This window comes from Festucalex cinctus, chromosome 1, assembly GCF_051991245.1.
Source record: "Festucalex cinctus isolate MCC-2025b chromosome 1, RoL_Fcin_1.0, whole genome shotgun sequence".
Lineage (NCBI taxonomy): Eukaryota > Metazoa > Chordata > Actinopteri > Syngnathiformes > Syngnathidae > Festucalex > Festucalex cinctus.
Window position 1 is genome coordinate 17,166,244 of NC_135411.1, and position 19,125 is coordinate 17,185,368.

The following is a 19,125-nucleotide window of genomic DNA, read 5'->3' on the forward strand; positions in this document are numbered from 1 at the left end:
AAATATGCCTAAAATATTAGTGATATTCTCTGTGTGACTTTTGTTTAATATGAAACAGCCACGTTTTATGAAGTTGTTCTTAAAACTTCATAGCTTGTTTACTTATTGCAGCCGGTGTTACTGTCACTATTATCCACGTTTTTTTTCTGCCTGGAATCTTTGTGTGTTTATTTGAAAGCGTGTAAGAGCCTCGCAAATGTGTGAGCAAGGGGAAAAAGGGTAGAAATGCCTTTTTTTTCCCTTTCAATGTATTCGGCCTGTCACTCAAAAAAATACAACCACATAACCCATATTACCAGGAAAAGACATTCATGTAAAAATGTTTCTTTTTCATTATACAGTATAGTTAAGTTTGTTATTGGCTAGTTAGCATAGCAGCTAACACTCAACTCTTAGTCAAAAACTCACAACATTAGCCCTGATTTGCAAACCTGTTACTGTAATTAACTCATTCACTCCCAGGACATTTTCGCTGTTTTACTGGATTTTGACTGATTTTGCACGGCCCATAGAATATCCTATTGCTATAAAAACATGGACTCTACCAAAAGAGAGCAATTAGAGCCTCTTCTTTCATCAGGAAAAAAGTATTTCTATCTGTTTCCATTTTGCATCAGTTAGCATTAGAATCTGGCTGTTTCATCATTATTCACAAATCTACTTAAAATAGTGGGGAAATGAGCTTTTTGATCTCATATACTCTGCTGCCATCTGCTGGCAGTTTTTGTAATAACTACCATTGCTTCAAGCATTCTCTTCAGTTCAGAGGCTGCATCAAAGCCAAAACATAAAAATACATCTTTGGGAGCATGGTAATATTTAAAATAGAACATATTTATACGTTTTTGGGAGTAAATGAGTTAAGAGTATATTTTTGAAAAATGCTTTCATGTGCCTGAGCAGCAAAATACACGACAAGACATAAATAAAAACATTTCATAAAAAATGTACCATTGACTATTGAGCTGGACAAATCCATTACATGATGATTATCCCGTGTTATACTTGAATTGCAGGCAAAAAAAATTAACACAAAATAAATGTTAGTTTTCCAAGAAAATCACTTAAATGTTCTTCCAGTTCCAGAGTAAACGTGTACTCGATGTCCATGTTTACTTGTTCATCCATTTCCTGCAGCGCTTGTCCTCATTAGTGGCGAGTGAAGTGGAGCCGACTTTGAACGAGAGGCCAACTGCAACCTGCCAGCCAATCGTAGGGTACTAATAGACAAGTAATGAGTCAACAAGTCTTCAACCTGATGTATGTTGTCGGAATGGGGGCGGTTGTGAGGCAGACGTGCTGTTCCTACTAATGCTTGGATTGTGATGTCCTTGTTCATTGACTAAGGAATGAAAAAGGTGGTATATCACTTATATTTGTATAGGACAAATTCTATCTTTGGATGGGTTTTAATAGTTCATACTTATCAGAGGTGTCTGATAAGTTTGCTTTAAGCTTCTATCACTGTCTGTTGTGCAAATATCTGAGAGAGTGGAAGATCTCATTTAACAGTTAGGTTAGCGGAACAGCTATAGCGATCGCATGTTACAATTTGAACTGTACAAATTCAGACATGAAGAGAATCGATTCTTACGAATCCAAAAGACAACCACAACAGTCCAGTTGCCATCAATTCAGTGCCCTGACAGTCAAATAAATTGAACGAGAATACTCACAATTGTTATGTCACATCTGTAATTCCTTTTTTAACATTTATGTATGCATTATTTATTTTTTTCTTTCATTTTAAATGGGGAAAAAAAGTACAAAAAATATATTTAAAAAAAAAATCCATTATCTAAACTTTTTCATATTTATTTATTTATTTATTTATTAATACTACATATTTTTTATCTTTAGGTGAGATAGATGTTTATATTTTTTGGTCACCTCTGTGGCTTAAAATAAATCTTGTGTCCCAGCTGTAGTTTTCTTTGCATTTTCAGGTCAAATTTACAGTTCTTATTTGTGGATTTTTTTAAAAATTGATTTATTATTATTATTATTATTATTATTATTATTATTATTATTATCATTATTATTATTATTAGTTGTTGTACTTGTTATATTCTGTTTTAGGTCACATCTGTAGTTTTTTTTGGACACTGCTATAGAGTAGAATCTCTAACAATCTACTGAGTAGAGGTTTATTATTTATTTATTATTTTAATTTATGTCATATTGGTTATGTTATTTAAAAATTAGGTCACATTATTTGCTGCTGCAACGTTTGCCTTGCAATAGCGAGACTCACAATTGTAGCTTTTTTTTGCCTTGTTTGAATTTCTAGGCAAGGACTCATCGTAAAAAAATAATAATAAAAATAATAAAAATAATAATAATAATAATAATAATCCAGAAACGTGCAAATGCACACACAAGTCATTTATCAAAAAGTCAAGGACCCTCATCAGTTCAGCTCCATTAGCTACATCTCTGCGCTGCGCTCTTATTTAAGTGATATAAAGCGGAGTGCCCCAAAATATCAATAAGTAATCAGGACATCTAAAACAACCACTCAGTTTGCATGAATTTGGCGGCTGACTTTGTTGGCGCCTGCTTTGGCCCACTTACAAAATACAAACTTTCAACTAAGATCAAGAAAAGCCGGGTTTCAAAAGTTAGAAAACCACATGAAATGCTTCCTCCTTATTTGGAACGAGACATTGTCATCATTTCTTGCACCTTCCAAGATTCACGAAAGACAACAAAAACAACCATTCGGGATTTGGCCACTTCAACTGAGTTAAAATGGAGGCAACAATGCTTTACAATCTAATCACAAGTAGTGAAGGAATACATGTCGAAAGACAATACAGTCATCCCCTTTCCATCATAAATGTTACGTTTCAGATCACACCTGAAAAAGTGAAATCTGATACAGAAATAACATAGTTAAAAACTCCCTAAGCACAATATACACAATAATCATGCCCAAAGATGGAAACGAATGTGTAAAAAAAAAAAAAAAAAAAAAAAAAAAATTGAAACTATAGCATCACTTCCTGTAGGTGTAAAACTCAGGATTGAAGAGGACTCTTTTCATCCTTCTTTCAAATTTACAGTCAACTATACTGCTTAACCATTATAATATACATGACATTGTACTTTTCCCTAGTCATAATTATAAAACAAAAAGAAATATATCATAATGATGAGAATAAATATATGGATGATTAAAATAATAATAATCATTAACACCATAGTGATTAATTACAATAAAGAAGTTGGTAAAAAAAAAAAAAAAAAGAGAGAGATATTATAAATATGCCGTGTAAAGATTTGTAATCAGATAGGAGGGGCCAGAAATCTATCTGAAGTGATCGTATCACTTTGACCCTTCAACAAGCTGTCATTCATTTACCTGTACGATACCTGCATGCCAATGAAATCCCATCATTCACCTTACACTAAAAAATAAGCGCTCATTTACGACACCTTCACAAAGGACTGTTGGTCATGGCGGGAGGAACATCTTCGGGCGTATCACTGGCGCTTTATGTCGCGTGCTCACTGTGTAGTGTGGCACTGTGCATGGTGAGGAAATTCAAAGAAATTGCACATATTGATTATTTTCTAATTTAACAAATATTTGTTCTTTATTTCTTTAGCCGACAGACATATTAGAAGGTAAGCAAGTGTCAGTAGAGGAGCTCACATGGCGAGTTTTCTTACTACACTAGCTAACGGTGAATTTTATTGCAGATTTTGATGTGGATGGCGGACGAGATTTGGACATTTTTGAAATCAATCAAGGTACGAGACGTGCGCGGGTCACAAAAAAAAATATCCACACTGTTCAATTTATGAAGCATTTCACTATTGTGCTTTGGCCTCACAGAAGCAGGATTAGAACTGGTGGAAGGCGACATCGTGCTTGGCGAGGTTTGTTTTTTTGAATATTATTATTTGTATTAATATTATGGGGAAAGTACGTCTTGCTGTCATATGCGTCTCATTGTTAATTAACAGAAACAAAGTCGGAACTCCATAATAGGCGAAGAGTACAGGTGGCCCACGACCATCCCGTACTATATGGGGGATGACCTCGGTGAATATTCTTTATTATCATCATCATTGTGATTGTAATGTGCACTGGATCATACTGAGAGCTGTTGCTAATATTTTTGGACCTCTCGTGTAGGTGATATGCAAAACACAGTCGAATGCTTGTTACAATTTGGAGTCCAATCCAGTTTCTGGAAATACAATAAAGAATAATAATAATAATAATAATAATAATAATAATAAAAACTAAAAAAAAAAAAAAAAAAAAAGCAAAAACAAACAAAAAAAACAAATTAAAAATTAACTACTTGTGTATTTTGCTTTTCTTTGAGTTTTTGCATTTGAAGCCCCTACGTTAAAGTGATACTTGACTCATGTAGCCATTTTTAGCAATAAACGGCTTAATATTTTGTCTAGAATCAATTTGAAAACTTAATTATTTTTCTCGTATAATTAATACTTTTAAAACACATCTTGCCACTTGCCATCGACTGAAAATTACAATACACGTGCTTTGGTAACAGCCAATCGCGGCTCACCTGTTTTCTGGGTTTGGTCATGTGACATGAGCAAACCGAGCCATGATTGGTTGTTAAGCTCGAAGCGCACATGATGTCATTTTCAGTTAACAGCAAGTGGCTAAATGTGTTTTTAAAATGTATTAAATGTACATGAAAAAGCTATCAAATTAATCAGACAAAAATATTAACCTTTTATTGATGAAAAAGTCAAATTGAGTCAAGTATCCATTTAAATGAAATTTTACTCATTTGTTCTTTTTCAAAGTAAAACCTATCCTTTTTTTGTCATGTTTTATTTTAAAGCACTTTATTTTATTTTATTCTTAGGGTAGATCTATACAATATAGAGCAGGGTTGTCCAAACTTTTTCATTTGAGGGCCACATACAGAAAATCCGAAGGACGCAAGGGCCACATGATGTTATGAAGAGAAATTGTGTTTAGCCTTAAAAATCGTACAAATAATTTATTTGTGCTTTTGCATATTTAGAAAAATGCTACAGTATATAAACCAATTTATTTGTAATATGGCAGTAGTGTTATTATAATTTTGGAATTTTTCATTTTAGTTTTTATTTTGTTTTGAGTTTTTTTTAAATTTTATTTATTTAGTATTGATTATTTTTCAGGGTGGTTCTCTTAGTTTTTTATTAGTTTTCGTTATTTAATAAATGCTTAGTTTTAGTTTAGTTAGTTTCAGTATTAGTTTTTTTTTTATTTATTTTTTATTTTTTTATGTGTATTACTCGTGCGCAACATTTAAAAAACACCATGGGCGCGACATCATTATTCTGGTTTTTATCAAAATAAATCTACTAAAAGGCTCATGCATTAAATGAATTACCAAAGACTAAACCGAAGGACATTTTTGCTATAATTATAGTTTTATTTTAGTTAGTTTTGTAAACATAAAATGTAGTTTCGGTTAGTTTTCTTTTTTTTTTAAAAAGCATCTTCCCTTTTGTTTTATTTCGTTCACGAAATTGTTTTTTGAATTTTTGTTTTTTCGTTAGTTTTAGTTAACTAAAATAACTTTTAATAGCACCTGTGTTTTCCGACACTCTCCAGTCTTACTTTGACCATCTCCAAACATTTTTGTTTTGTTTATTTAATTTGAACCGAGTCAAATGCCATTTTTAGCAAATGTCGCGGGCCTCTAAAAAATGGGACGGCGGGCCGCAAATGGCCCCCGGGCTGTAGTTTGGACACCCCTGATATAGAGTATATTTGAATTCTTCACTTTAATGTATTTTTGGGTAAAATCTAAAGTTTATTTTCTTTTTTTTTTTATTAAATTTATTATATATAGTTATATATATTGATTTTAAAATGTCATTATTTTCCTTGGGGAGTACTTTTACTTTATTTTTGTTGTATTATACAGAAGTGTGTTTGGATACAGTTCTCAGAGTGAAAGAGTGCATCCATTATTCTGGATATCAAATTTTGTTTTTTTAGTGATATTTCATGCCCCAATATGAAAAATGAAGGTACAAACAATGCAGCCGTGACTTCCCTGTGCAGAAATCAACGCGAAAGGTGTGATCCTGAAGGCTTTTGAGCAGTACCGCCTTAAGACCTGCATTGACTTCAAGCCGTGGAGTGGAGAAGCAAACTACATCAGCATTTTCAAAGGCAGCGGGTGAGGCGTCTTTATTGCCAGACACATTTTCGTCAAATTTCAAGATTCTACAACGCGCTTATTTGTGTTTCCTCTCCACGTTGAAGCTGTTTTTCCTCGGTGGGCAACCAGCATATGGGGAGGCAGCGGCTGTCCATCGGTAAAAACTGCGACCGCATCGCCACCATCGAACATGAGTTCTTGCACGCTTTGGGCTTCTGGCACGAGCAGTCCAGAGCGGATCGCGACGACTACGTGCAAATCATGTGGGATCGCATCTCCGAGGGTAAGCAACAGCCTGTTGTGTTGTAGACCGCATCATTGCTGTCCTCTCAAAAACGCTTTTGTGTGTGTGGGTTTTTTATTTTTTTTATTTTTTATTTTTTTTTACATTTTTGGGATGTCTGCACTCAGTTTCACCCCATAACGTAAAAATGTAAAAAATAAATAATTAAAAAATAAAAATAAAATACTACTACTACTACTAATAATAATAATAACATACTAATATATATAAATTATTTGATCAAATTCACAAATATATTTTTACGTTTTGTATTTTTTTTTCTAACCCATCTATGAATGTGCTAATTTAAAAATACAAAACTCAAATATGACCTTTGAAATACTTCCCCAGGCCTTTACTGCAGCCTCTTTCAGTTCTTGTTGGTTGGTTTCTGGGGGTTTCTCCCTTCAGGCGGCAACATGCATGCTCTATTGGGTTAAGGTCCGGTGATCGACTTGGGCCAGTTTAAGTTCTGAGTCATATTTTGACTTGGAGATTTGTTATTTTTCATATTTAAAAAAAAAAAAAGAGCATACTTTGCTCAGTTTAGCATTTAGCTACAACATGGCGTAATTCGACAACGCTGTTGTTCAAGCCAAGGATTTATATTTTACTGAGAGTTGTGTTCAGTAATGGCTCAATTTTGTCTAATATTTAAAATAAAAAAATACAATAAAAATGAGATAATTTTTACATATTAAAAAAATACAAAAATTACTAACAGTTCTCAGTAAACTGCTGCAAGCACAACAGTATTGAAGTTTTATATTGCACATCATTAATTTATACGAGAGGGAAACACCCGTTGAGCGTTGCACTTTGTGGGACATCATTGTTGACTTTTACTGCTGAAGTGATAAACATATTGTTGCTGGCGTGCGATAAGAAAGGATCAACGTGGCACAATTGCACTGCCATTTGCCCGTCAAATCATCAATAGCTGCTATTAAAGGGCAGAGACAAAAACCTGATATCTGACCAGGGGTGTGTAGACTTTTTATACAGTCACGTGCCATAGACAGCTCACTGGTGTACATGTTTGCATGACAGCAAATGCAGTTTTCACAGGTTAAACCCAAAGGCAAAAAAACAAGCACTATTTAATGTGTACGGTAAGCAATCACTCTAAAGGTCATCAGTCACTTTGCTCTCCTGAAAGGTGGTGGGTTCAAGGTGCTCTGATTTGTTTTACACACCTAGATGATTATGAAATAAAAGCTGCAATTCCCAACTTTTGTCTCAGATTGATATTTTGGTCTCAAAGCCGAATGTCTTCAGTATACAACAAAAACAGGGGGATTGACTTTGCCGTTGCAATACTTTACAAGGGGACCTTATCGAGTGAATTCAAGTTACCGGCCTCCTTTTGTGCGCCATCCAGGCCGGGAGCACAACTTCAAGGTCCACAACGACACCACGTCCAGCTCGCTGGGCGTCCCCTACGACTACGGCTCCATGATGCACTACAGCAAGACGGCCTTCAGCAACGGCTCCGAGCCCACCATTGTCACCAAGATCCCCGCCTTCGCCGACGTCATCGGCCAGAGGATGGAGTTCAGCGACAGCGACCTGCTCAAGCTCTCCCGCCTCTACAACTGCAGTGAGGAGAATTGGCTTTTATTGTCTTCTTGTGGTTGTTGTTCGCGAGCGGATTCATTACCAGATGACTTTACGGCCGTTCAAAGGTGACTTTGTCTTCCAGCTCGGGGCTCCACCTTTCTGGACTCATGCGACTTTGAACGGGAGAACATCTGCGGGATGATTCAGGGCCAGGGAGACCAGGACGATTGGCACAGGGTGGCAAAGGCGGCAGGGGGCCCCGACACGGACTACTCCAACATGGGGAAGTGCACCGGTGAGAGGAAAACCTTGAAAAAAATCAAATAAAAATCAGTCTTTTTTCCTTTCTTTTTTTAAAATTAAGTCACATTAGTGTGTATATATATATATATATATATATATATATATATATATATATATATATATATAAATTTTTTTCGTTTTTTTTTTTTTTTTTGGGTCACAACTCAAGTTTAAAATAAATATATTTAAGGTTTTCAGTCACTTGAGTTTTTTTTGTTTTTTTGTTAAAGTTTGTTTTTGGTCACATCCGTAGTTTTAAGTTTTAATAAAAGTTTCAAGTCACTTCTGTAGGATTTTATACCATTTTAGGTGACATTTTAGGGTTTTATTTTTAGGTCACATTAGCTGTTTCTGGTCACATCCACAATTTTTTGGGGGGTCATATCTAAAGTTGAATTGAAACATACATATTTCAAGTAAAGTGTTTATTTTATTTTATTTTGTTTTAAATAATTAAAGCTTAAGGTCACATCTGTAGGTTTTCAGAACATGTTAGGTCACAAAAGTACCTGTTTTTTTTGTTTGTTTTGTTTTTCCTTAATTTATTTAAATTTGGGGTCATATTTGTAGTTTAAAATGTATATTTCAGGTCTCAGCTTTGTTTTTATTTTTTGTAGGTTACAAATTAGTTTTTTTGTAACATTTGGTCACATTTAGAAGGCAGATTGTCACATTTTTTTTTAAAACTCAGGTCACATCCGTAGTTTAAAAATACATATTTGAGATCTCACATCAGTAGTTTTTTTTTTTTAAGTAACATTTTATGTCATATCTGTATCTTTTATTACAGCTGTAAGATTTTTTTGTGGTTACACCTGAAGTTTGCTTTTTGTTTAATTTGGTCACATTTATGGGACATATGATTTTAATTCTCCTTTGTAGATTTTAACATTTACTGTAATAGGTGTACACAGCTATAGATGTTAACACTTTTAGTAGTGAAACTGGCTCAATTTCACATTATTTTCACAAATTGATATTAACTCATTCACTCCCAGGACATTTTCGCAATTTTACTGGATTTTGACTGATTTTGCAAGGCCCATAGAATATTGTGTGTCTTATTGCTGTAAAAACATGGAATCTACCTAAAGAAAGATTAGAGCCTCTTCTTTCATCAGGAAGAAAAGTATATTTCTATCTTTTTCCATTTTGCATCAATTAGCATTAAAATATGGTTAAGTTTCATCATTATTTACAAATCTGTTTAAAACTATGGGGAAAAGAGCATTTTGATCTCTTATACTCTGCTGCCATCTGCTGGCCGCTTTTGTAATAACTACCATTGCTTCAAGCATTCTCTTCAGTTCAGAGGCTGCATCAAAACCAAAACGTATACAGTACATACATCTTTGGGAGCATGGTAATATTTAAAATAGAACGTATTTATACGTTTTTGGGAGTAAATGAGTTAATCCCTCCCAATTTTTTTTTTTTTCCCCCGAATTTGTGGCCAATTTTAAGTGTTTAAAATGGGCACTTTCTTGATGCAATGTTAATGGGTCAACAAATTCAGTTCTGATATTTGAACTTTATTAGGATCTTTTTTTTTTTTCCCCCTAAAAAAAAAGAGCTCAGAATTGTTCATTCGGTAGTCTTACCGATTCAACGTCTTATCATCATTGCTCTTTTTTGCGTGTGTATGTGTGCGTGCGTTTGCGTGTGTGCGCAAATACGTATAAATTTATACTCATTAATTCACCTAAAACCTTATAAATATCCCATTACCCTTCACCTTAATCAGGTACTTCAGAATCTTGCCAGAGTCGTGAGGTTCAAATGGTCAGGAGACCAGAGAAAAGGTCAGAAAAAATAAAGAGAAAAGAAAGATAAATCAAAGTGAAATCGAGCACCGACCAAACACTTCCTGCCTTCCCCATGGTTACAAAATCAAAGTCTTACGCCAACCCCGGAAGCCTCTAAATTCCAACAAATTAGCGAGATCTCAAGAGACCAGAGGAAAAACTAAAGAGAGGAGGGAGGGAAGGATCGATGAGGCAGAGTGAGATCCATAGAAGCCAGTACATCCAATCCATCAAAGTGAAATCCAGCACCAACCAAACCCCTCCTGCGTGGTTACAAAACCAGAGTCTTATGCCAACCCCAGAAACCTCAAACTTCCAATAAATTGAGATCTCAAGTGACCAGAGGAAAAACTAAAGAGAGGAAGGAGGGAAGGATAGATAAAGCAAAGTGAGATCCACAGACACCAGCACCCACTGATTCAAGGGGCTGTGGGAGGGAGAGGCAAATTCTGTTTGAGTTTCAGTAGATGCTGGTGCGATGGATCTGGCATGCATAAGGACCACCACCAAAGAAAGAAGCCGTCAACCGCGGTCCAGCAAAGCGAGCACCTCCCCCCCCCAGAATCCCCAGGCCGTGGCAGCACCAAGGCCACCCCCAAGCCACCCGAGCGGACACCGGTCGGCGAGCCGACCCAGACGCCCGGAACACCCCCGCCCCAGCCCCGGCCCACACCCCCGAGCCCAAGGCCGCAGAACGAGGCCCAGCGGGCCCCCACAGCGCCCCACCGGTCCCCAGCCCCCATCCCCCCACGACCCCCCCGCACCCCACCCAAACCCGCCACCCGCCACAACCCAGGCCCCCCCCCCCGACGACCGCCAACCCCCCGCGAACCCCGCCCCCCGCGATACCCCCCCCCCACCCCACCCCGGAAACCGGCACCGGGCAGCAGCGCAGAGAGGGAAGACGTGCCCACCACACCTCCAGCCGTGCGAAAGTAGCACAGTGGCGGGAGGGGGGAAGCAGAGGAGGAAGCACCGGGGGAGAGGCGGAACACCAGAACACCGAGCCCGGTGGGAAGAGGCCCCGGTCGTCACGCCAGCGTACTAGTGACACCTAACCCTGTTACTGAGTCCGCCAGCTCGCCGACTGGCGAACACTACCCTTACACCGTGAATGTGGCCCCACCCAGTGTATATACAAGTGTGTGCGTGTGGTGCATTAAAATTGGGAGCAGGTGAGTCGGAGCAGAGGGAAAAAATTGCCCCTACTCCGATACACCCGCATCCCCCCAAAAGAATGAATATGTATGTGTGGTGCATTAAAAAAGGAAATGGAGGGACAAAGTGGTGGGGCAGGGACACAGATGGGGGGGGACCACAGCGCTGCCAGGCACTGCAGTCCATCCCCCCTGATGGCTCCCCGCCCCAACTCACCCCTCCCCTTGGACATGAAGTGCATTAAAATTGGAGGGGAGTTGAAGGGTGAGGATCTTTATGAACTGACTAACATTTGTCTTCAGGTTCTGGCTATTTCATGCACTTCAAGACGAGCACGGCCAACATCGGCGACGCGGCCCTTCTCGAGAGCCGAATCCTGTACCCCAAGCGAGGTTATCAATGTCTGCAGTTCTTCTTCTACAACAGCGGCGGCCAAAAGGATATGTTAAACATTTTCGTGCGGGAATACGACAAAACTAACCCTGCTGGAAAACTGCGCTTGATCACCACCATTGATGGTGACTATAACTTTCTTACTTCGATATGAAAAATATCCCATGAATAAGAAGGTTCAATAACTGAGCTGATGTGATGTAACAGGACCCCGTCAGGACCTGTGGCAGCTGCACCACGTCAGCCTGAACGTCAAAAAGAAGTTCCGCGTGGTCTTCCAGGGAACCAAAGGCGGAGCACCATCTTCGGGCGGACTGTCCCTGGATGACATCAACGTCTCGGAGACCGTGTGTCCCGAGTTTGCGTGGCGCGTGAAGAACTTCAGCCACGTGTTGGAGAACACCCCCTTGGACTCGGCCATCTCCAGCCCGCCCTTCACCTCCAAGGAGGGCTACACCTTCCAGATGAAGCTCTATCCCAGCGGGAAGACGAGCTCCCCGGGCAGAATGGCGGCCTATGTCAACTTGGTGGCCCGCGAAGGGGACAGCGGGCAGACGTGGCCTTGCGCCTGGAAGCAAATGACCATGATGCTGATGGACCAGCACCCTCACATCCAGAAGCGCATGTCCAACCAGCGCAGCATCACCACCGATCCCCGCAAGACTTCAAGTTCGCACACGAAAGTCGCTCGTCTCGTCAAGTGGCTCGCTCGTGTTCTAACGTTTCCCTTACTCTGTCCGTCAGGCTCCGGCATGCTCTTCTGGGATGACCCTCGAAAGGTGGGAGTGGAGGTGACAGACGCCGACGGTACCAAGTACTTCCGGGGGCCGGGCACCGGTACCTCATCGTACCTCACCCAACTGAGAGCCAGAAGCAGGGATTTCATCAAGGGAGGGGATGCCATCTTTCTCCTCAGCATGGAAGGTGAAAACATTCGGCAGATTAGACCAGGGGTGTCCAAATCTGGTCCTCAACGGGCCACTAGTATCCTGCATGTTCTGAAGGTTTCCCTCACACACCTGATCTCAAACTCCTTAACTCATTCACTCCCAGCTATTTTCAGTAAAGCATTTTCGCTCCCGGCTGTTTTATTGGATTTTGACTGATTTTGCAAGACAGAATATTGTTCTATTGCTATAAAAACATAGAACCCAACCTACCAAAACAAAGATTAGACTCTCTTCTTTCATCAGGGAATAAAAAGTATATTTTTATCCGTTTCCGTTTTGCAGCACTTAGCATTAGAATATAGCTAAGTGTCATCATTATTAACAAATCTGCTTAGAATTGTGGGGAAACAGCTTGTTTTCATCATGGCCCTGGTTGATCTCTTATACTCTGCTGCCACCTGCTGGCCGTTTTTGCAATTACTACCATTCTTTTCCACCCATTCTCTGCAGTTGAGAGGCTGCATTAAAGCCTTCTGTATGCTCTAGCATTTAAAAAAAAAAAAAAAAGTCTAAATACGTCTTTGGGACACTTAACACATTTAAAATAGAACACATTTATACGCTTTTGGGAGCAAATGAGTTAAAGGGGAAGTCAGCCCCCCCCCACAAAAAAAAACAAACATTCTTAACAATATGTTTTTGGCAGCCCCTGATTAATATTGTATTAGTGGAATATGAGTCAAGCAGCAAAATCATATCAATATGAGAAGGCGGCCATTTTACCATTTGCAGTCGAGTGAAAATTACATGTCATGTCATGATTGTCATCTTCAGTCAACAACAGCAAGTGGCAAAATAGCACCCTCCCGTGATGGATAAAAAAGGCTGGATTTTGCTTCATCCATCCATCCATCCATCCATTTTCTTGACCGCTTATTCCTCACAAGGGTCGCGGGGGGTGCTGGCGCCTATCTCAGCTGGCTCTGGGCAGTAGGCGGGGTACACCCTGAACTGGTTGCCACCCAATCGCAGGGCACACAGAGACAAACAACCATCCATATGCACAAGCACACCTCGGGACAATTCGGAGCGCCCAATTAACCTGCCAGGCATGTCTTTGGAATGTGGGAGGAGACCGGAGTACCCGGAGAAGACCCACGCGGGCACGGGGAGAACATGCGCTTCATAACTCATAGTCCACAATTGATTAATATTACATGTATTAATCCAAATGTCATGTTTAGACTAGTGACATCACATATAACATATTATTGTGAAGAAATGTTTGAAAATATTGACTTCCCTTTAATCTAATTTCAATGTTTTTGGATTGCTTTGAACTGAATTTAGCAACCCTTTCGTTTTCTCTGCCTCTTCAGACGTGGCTCATCTGACTCAAAGTCAACCTCTGCCCCCCACTACCAGAACGACAACCACTTCCACTTCGTCAATGGGCACCCAAGCTCCTACTGGAGTATGCGCACACGTGCAGTGTGAGAATGACGGCGTGTGCGTGCAGGAACACGGGAAGGCTGTTTGCAAGTGAGGGCACATGACAAACACACATATAGTTGCGTCTTTTTTTTTTTAAATTCTAATTCCCTCGAGCGATTCAATTTCGATTCGCAAGAGTTCAGTTTAATTTTATTTAAATTTTTTTCAGGGAAATCAATTTGATATATATATATATATGTATTATTATTTTTTTTTTTGACGATTAACCGTAAAACTTGAAAATTTTTGGGGACCATCATCTCTGACAGGCTGACATGGACAGATAACACTACAGCTGAAGTGAAGAAGGCACAGCAGCGTTTGCATTTTTTTAGACTGCTGGAAAACAAAAAAAAAACAAAACAAAAAAACTAGGTCTGTGAGAAACTTTTAGAGTTTTTAATCGGTCTACAATAGAGAGTATCCTGACATACTGTATGATTGTGTGGTACAATGGCTGCTCGGCAGCTGATAAAAAATGTCTACAGAGATTCATCAGTTCTACACAGAAAATCATTGGCTATTCCCTTCCTTCATTAGAAGAAATTGAAAATTGTAGACTGGTCTGGAAAAATAGCAAAGGCCTTTTCTCACCTTGCCAATGCACTTTTTCAGTTACTGCCCTCTGGGAGATGTTATAGGTGCCTTAAAACCAGGACTAGTAGGTACAGAGACAGTTTTTCCCGAGTGTAGTAACTCTTTTAAACAGCCATAAGTAGTATTTTTAACTAATGGGTGCTCTTAGTATTTATTTCTTAAATTTGTGTTTGTGTATGGTTTTAATGGTGGTTTTAAAGATGAAGAACTTTACTGGAACGGCGTTTTTAATTTCGTTGTATTTATCTATTTACAATGACAATAAAGGTATTCATCATCATCATGACTCCTTCCCATATACAGTATACAGTCAGGACTTACATTCCAGTTGCAAGCAGATATGAATGTCAACAAATTGAAACAGGAAAACCGCCACCCACCTCTAGATTCGGAATCAAAAAACATAATCTTAGCGACAGAAGAAGTTGGCGGTGGAGGTGAACCGTTACCACCGTATGTGATTCATCTCTAACCTTCCCGCTCGTCTCTCCCAGGTGCGCCGTGGGAGGCGACTGGTGGTTCTACGGCGATAGCTGCCAGCACAAAGGCTCAACGGCGGACAGCAGCACCCTGGCCCTGGCCTCCTCGCTGTCCGTGCTGGGCGTCATGCTGGTGGTGACCGTGACCACCGCCGTTTGCCTGAAGAAGAAGTACAAGAAGCAAAATTACGGAACCGGCATGGTCATGGCGAACGGGGGCAGACTAGCATGAACTGTAACAGAATGAGCAAGAGGACAACGTGGTCATCATTACGGTTATGTGATCGTGCTATGGTATCAGATTGCCCCTTGCTGGCCATTCAATGCAAATACACTCATGCACATGAGCCCCATTTCATTCAGTACAGTAAATTTCATTCATGAATCACTCAGACATTTGAGTTTATATTCACAAATTTAAAATTTATTATACCAAAGACGGGAACATCTGTGTTGTCTTTTTTCCACGCGGATATATATTTGTTTGTATTACTGAACGCGACACGATCATGCCGGCGGTAACAATTACTGCTGGAGGGGGGCTGTGTTATGAAAATAGAATGTCAATTTTCATGTATGTGTAGTAAAAAAAAAAAAAAAAAAAAATCAGTCTATTAGTGTTTATTAGATACAGTGTTGACTACAGGACATTGAATCAAACAGTTGTTGCTTTGACATGTTTTCAACTGCAATTGCACGTGTGTGTGTGTGTGTGTGTGTGTGTGTGTGTGTGTGTGTGTGTGTGTTGTTTTCGTAAGTCTAAACGGTATATAAAAAGGGGAAGGGTCATGGTCAACCTCCATAACTGCAAATGCCCTCACATCCTCCACTCAAACCTTCACCGACATTGATCCTTTAAAAGCATCTGTATACAACATTTCTCTTATTTACAATCATTGGAAAAAAAACAAACAAACAAAAAAACAACAACACAAATCACCATTTCTCTCAGAGAAGATTAGTAAAAGTGACTGAGTCACCATATAGAGTATGCAACTCCTAGGAGTTAGTATTCATCGTTTCTACAAAATAAAATAAAAGGTCTATGCCGTTTTACAGGCCGAGTGCCAGGAATTACTGAAGAAATACAGTATCGGAAGTGCCCTATCTACAACGGTTACGTGTGGTATTACCGGTTGTACCATTCCACAAAGTTGCAAGTAAAAAGATGATGATGTGTCGCTCTTAAAATAGTTCCTGTACGTGAATCGATATGGTGAGTCCAAACAAGGTCAACCAAAGCGTGGGACGTATAACAACACGCACGTGTGGCTAAAAAGAGACTAGTATTGGTTACTGGGGTGTCTAATGCTTAAAAAAAAAAAAAAAAAAAAAAAAAAAAAAGTTCAGTTGCTTGTGTTGATTAATGTTTCATTAAAGGGCTCATCTGTGTTTTTCCATTGGGGAACTGCTAGGAAACAAAAAGCACAGGAACAAAAAGGCAGTTTGGAAAAGAAGTCCTCAGGGATGCGTGTTGCCATGGCGATGGTGTCAAAAGGGCGGTGGGGGCGGGGCTCCGTGTGTGCATGCTGAGATGAGGCCGTTGCTGGTGTTCCTAGAGCGGGGTGTCAAAGTAGTCCGCCGGCTGCTCCGTCCCGGGCGGCTTCTGCTGCTTCTGCTGATGCTGCTTCATGATCTCTTTCACCTCCTCCTCCAGCTCGGGGGGGATGATGAACTGGTCGTCGGGGTCGGGTTGCGCCGGGGCGGTGAAATACCCGCCGGGCTTCTTGGAAGGCGCGTCGGCGGCCACCTCGATCAGGTTGTGACTCTTCTCCTGACGCGCCACCGAGCCATTGACCCTCCGCTTTGCCGACGCCGCTTTGGCGCCTTCGCATTGCCACGTCTCGTCCCTGTCGGGCCCGCTCGCGTCGGTGACGTCGTCGGGCGGCTCGGGCGTGCACGGCGGCGGCGGTGGCGGCGGCGGGAGGGAGAGCAGGCAGCGCTCGGACGCCGCCGACTCGGATTTGAGGCAATGGACGTCGGCTTCCACTTCCACGCGGCTCCCGTTGGAGAAGACGCCGGCGATGGGCTCCTCGTCCTCACTGTCCAGCCCGTTGTCGGAGAGGGCGCTGGAGAAGGTGGCGCTCGACAGCTGGCGCTGGAAGGAGCTGGCCAAGCAGGCCGGGTGTAGCGCGCAGCAGCCGCGAGGGGCCGAGGGCAGCTCGGCGCCGGCCAGCAGGTACTGGCAGGGCTGGGCGGCGGCAGCGTGGGCCTGCTGGTGTGGCAGTGTGACAGGCTGGTGCGGGTGCAGGTGCGGCTGGTGGCCCGGCTCGTGCAGCAGCAGCAGCGAGCTCTGCGGGGGCTCGTCGGACGAGGCGGTGGAGCCCACCTCGCTGCTCATCTCGCTGGCGCTGATCTCGCTGCTCATCTCGCTGCAGGACGACGGTGGCGGCCCGGGCACAGCGCCGTCCTTGGGGGCCAGAGCGGGGCTGGGGGGCGGCCGGGGGGGCTCCGGGCAGCAGCAGGAGCAGCAGTCTTCGCTGACGCTGAGCTGCACCACCACGGCGCTGAGGCTGTCGGTGCAGCCGTAGCCCTGCGCCAGCGTGCACAGCTTCTTGGCGGCGGCCAGGCCGTCGGGAACGTTGCGCACCGCCTCCACCGCCTCGCCGGTTGACACGGCGTCCCACAGGGCCCGGCTGCCCAGGATGAAGAACTCGTCCTGAGGCGTGAGCGTGACCGTCTGCACGTAGGGAGACGGGATGACCGACGGGTAGAGGAAGGAGTAGCCCATGATGCGCGTGGAATCCGTCACGCCATTCACCTTATTGTCCTGCGGGAAAAACAAGAGACATTTAGAGGGTGCTCCAAACAATGTTGGTTTCAAGACTATTCTAAGCACTGGTCAACATTTAGGACTTAAATTCTATTTTTATTAGTTCAATTCCCTTCATTTCATAATCCGGTGTTCCCTCGTTTATAGCGGGTGTTCCGTTCAAAAACCTACCCGCGATAATGGAAATCCGCGTTAATAAAAAAAAAAAAAAATCCCGTTAATTATATAGAGCCTATTTTTTCATTTATTATGTTATGTTTTTTCGTGTTGGTATCATTTTTACTTTATTATAAATGCTTTTTCATGCATCATATATGTTTTTCATTTACATTCATTTTTTCCATTAAAAGTATGTTTTGTTTTGTTTTTAATTTACTTATTATACAGTACAGTATATATATTATTATTATTTTTTTTTTTTAACGTTTTTTCATTTTGGTATGATTTTTAGTTTATTATGAATGCTTTTTCATTCTCATGTTTTTTTTTTCATTTACAGTCATTCTCCCCCCCCCCCCCCCCCCCATTAAAAGTATGTTTTGTTTTGTTTTTTAATTTACTTATTAAACAGCACAGCATATATTTTCTATCTCTCTGCATCCAGGGCTTACTCAATAATGTGGGATAGGCAGGTCTAAAAAACAAAAAAAACAAAAAAAAAAACACACACAAAAAAAAAAATCCACGAATAGGTGATGGACACTGTAGATTAGCAATGGGACCATTTCTTATCCCGATTTCAATTTCACATCACAGCATCAGCAAAACATCCTGATTGGTTGGTCGGAGCAAAACTGTTGCAGTAAAACAAGGCTACACAAATTAATACATTAGAATTTTTTTTATGCCTACCATGGCTGACAGAAAGGGACATAGTGGGTATGAACATTAACCCCTTCAGGCATGCATTTTTTTGTATTGATTTTGACTATTTTCCCACATGAGAACAAACTAAGGAAAAGAATTATGGGGATATCTCATGTTTTTATTTGTTACAGCGCCAGGATGGCTGTAACGTGTTGTAAACGTACCAACCTTATATGCAACATTTTTAACATGAACATCATGCAAATCAACTTGAGATTGTGATTGGTTAGCTAGGATCCAATCATGAATCAGAAGTGCTGACATCATCCAAACTACTGCAATCATCTATGGCTCCGAAGGGGTTAAACATGCCAATATCAATGCCATAAGTTTCCCTGGGGGGGAAAAAAAAGGTTTGAGTCTGGTCTCTT

At 40.8% G+C, this 19,125-nt stretch overlaps 2 protein-coding genes across 3 annotated transcripts in view; one reads left to right on the forward strand and one right to left on the reverse strand.

The window, feature by feature from the left end:
- Window positions 1-3,459: 3,459 nt before the first annotated feature.
- mep1bb (meprin A subunit beta b) lies at window positions 3,460-15,368 on the forward strand. The gene is made up of 14 exons (XM_077519938.1): window positions 3,460-3,537; window positions 3,612-3,630; window positions 3,706-3,756; window positions 3,842-3,885; window positions 3,973-4,051; window positions 6,053-6,170; window positions 6,257-6,435; window positions 7,817-8,035; window positions 8,138-8,290; window positions 11,564-11,779; window positions 11,862-12,323; window positions 12,399-12,578; window positions 13,924-14,086; window positions 15,130-15,368. The coding sequence occupies exons 1-14, from the start codon at window positions 3,460-3,462 to the stop codon at window positions 15,344-15,346; spliced, it is 2,178 nt and encodes a 725-aa protein (XP_077376064.1). The 3' UTR covers window positions 15,347-15,368.
- Window positions 7,416-19,125, reverse strand: part of phlpp1 (PH domain and leucine rich repeat protein phosphatase 1) — an 85,077-nt gene continuing 73,367 nt past the window's right edge. The window contains exons 17-19 of one of the 2 annotated variants that reach the window (XM_077519918.1): window positions 15,109-17,884; window positions 8,096-8,303; window positions 7,416-8,030 (exon numbers count right to left, since the gene is read on the reverse strand). In XM_077519918.1, coding sequence (XP_077376044.1) covers window positions 16,670-17,884 — 1,215 coding nt within the window. In that variant the 3' untranslated portion in view covers window positions 7,416-8,030; window positions 8,096-8,303; window positions 15,109-16,669. Of the gene's footprint in view, window positions 8,031-8,095; window positions 8,304-15,015; window positions 17,885-19,125 lie in introns of both variants that reach the window. The other variant, XM_077519926.1, reaches the window with a different exon arrangement.

Coding starts and splice junctions, on each gene's coding strand:
- mep1bb (XM_077519938.1), top strand. CDS start 3,460: ATGGCGGGAGGAACATCTTCGGGCGTATCACTGGCGCTTTATGTCGCG. Junction 3,886..3,972: donor GCGACATCGTGCTTGGCGAG/GTTTGTTTTTTT, acceptor GTTAATTAACAG/AAACAAAGTCGGAACTCCAT. Junction 4,052..6,052: donor CTATATGGGGGATGACCTCG/GTGAATATTCTT, acceptor TTCCCTGTGCAG/AAATCAACGCGAAAGGTGTG.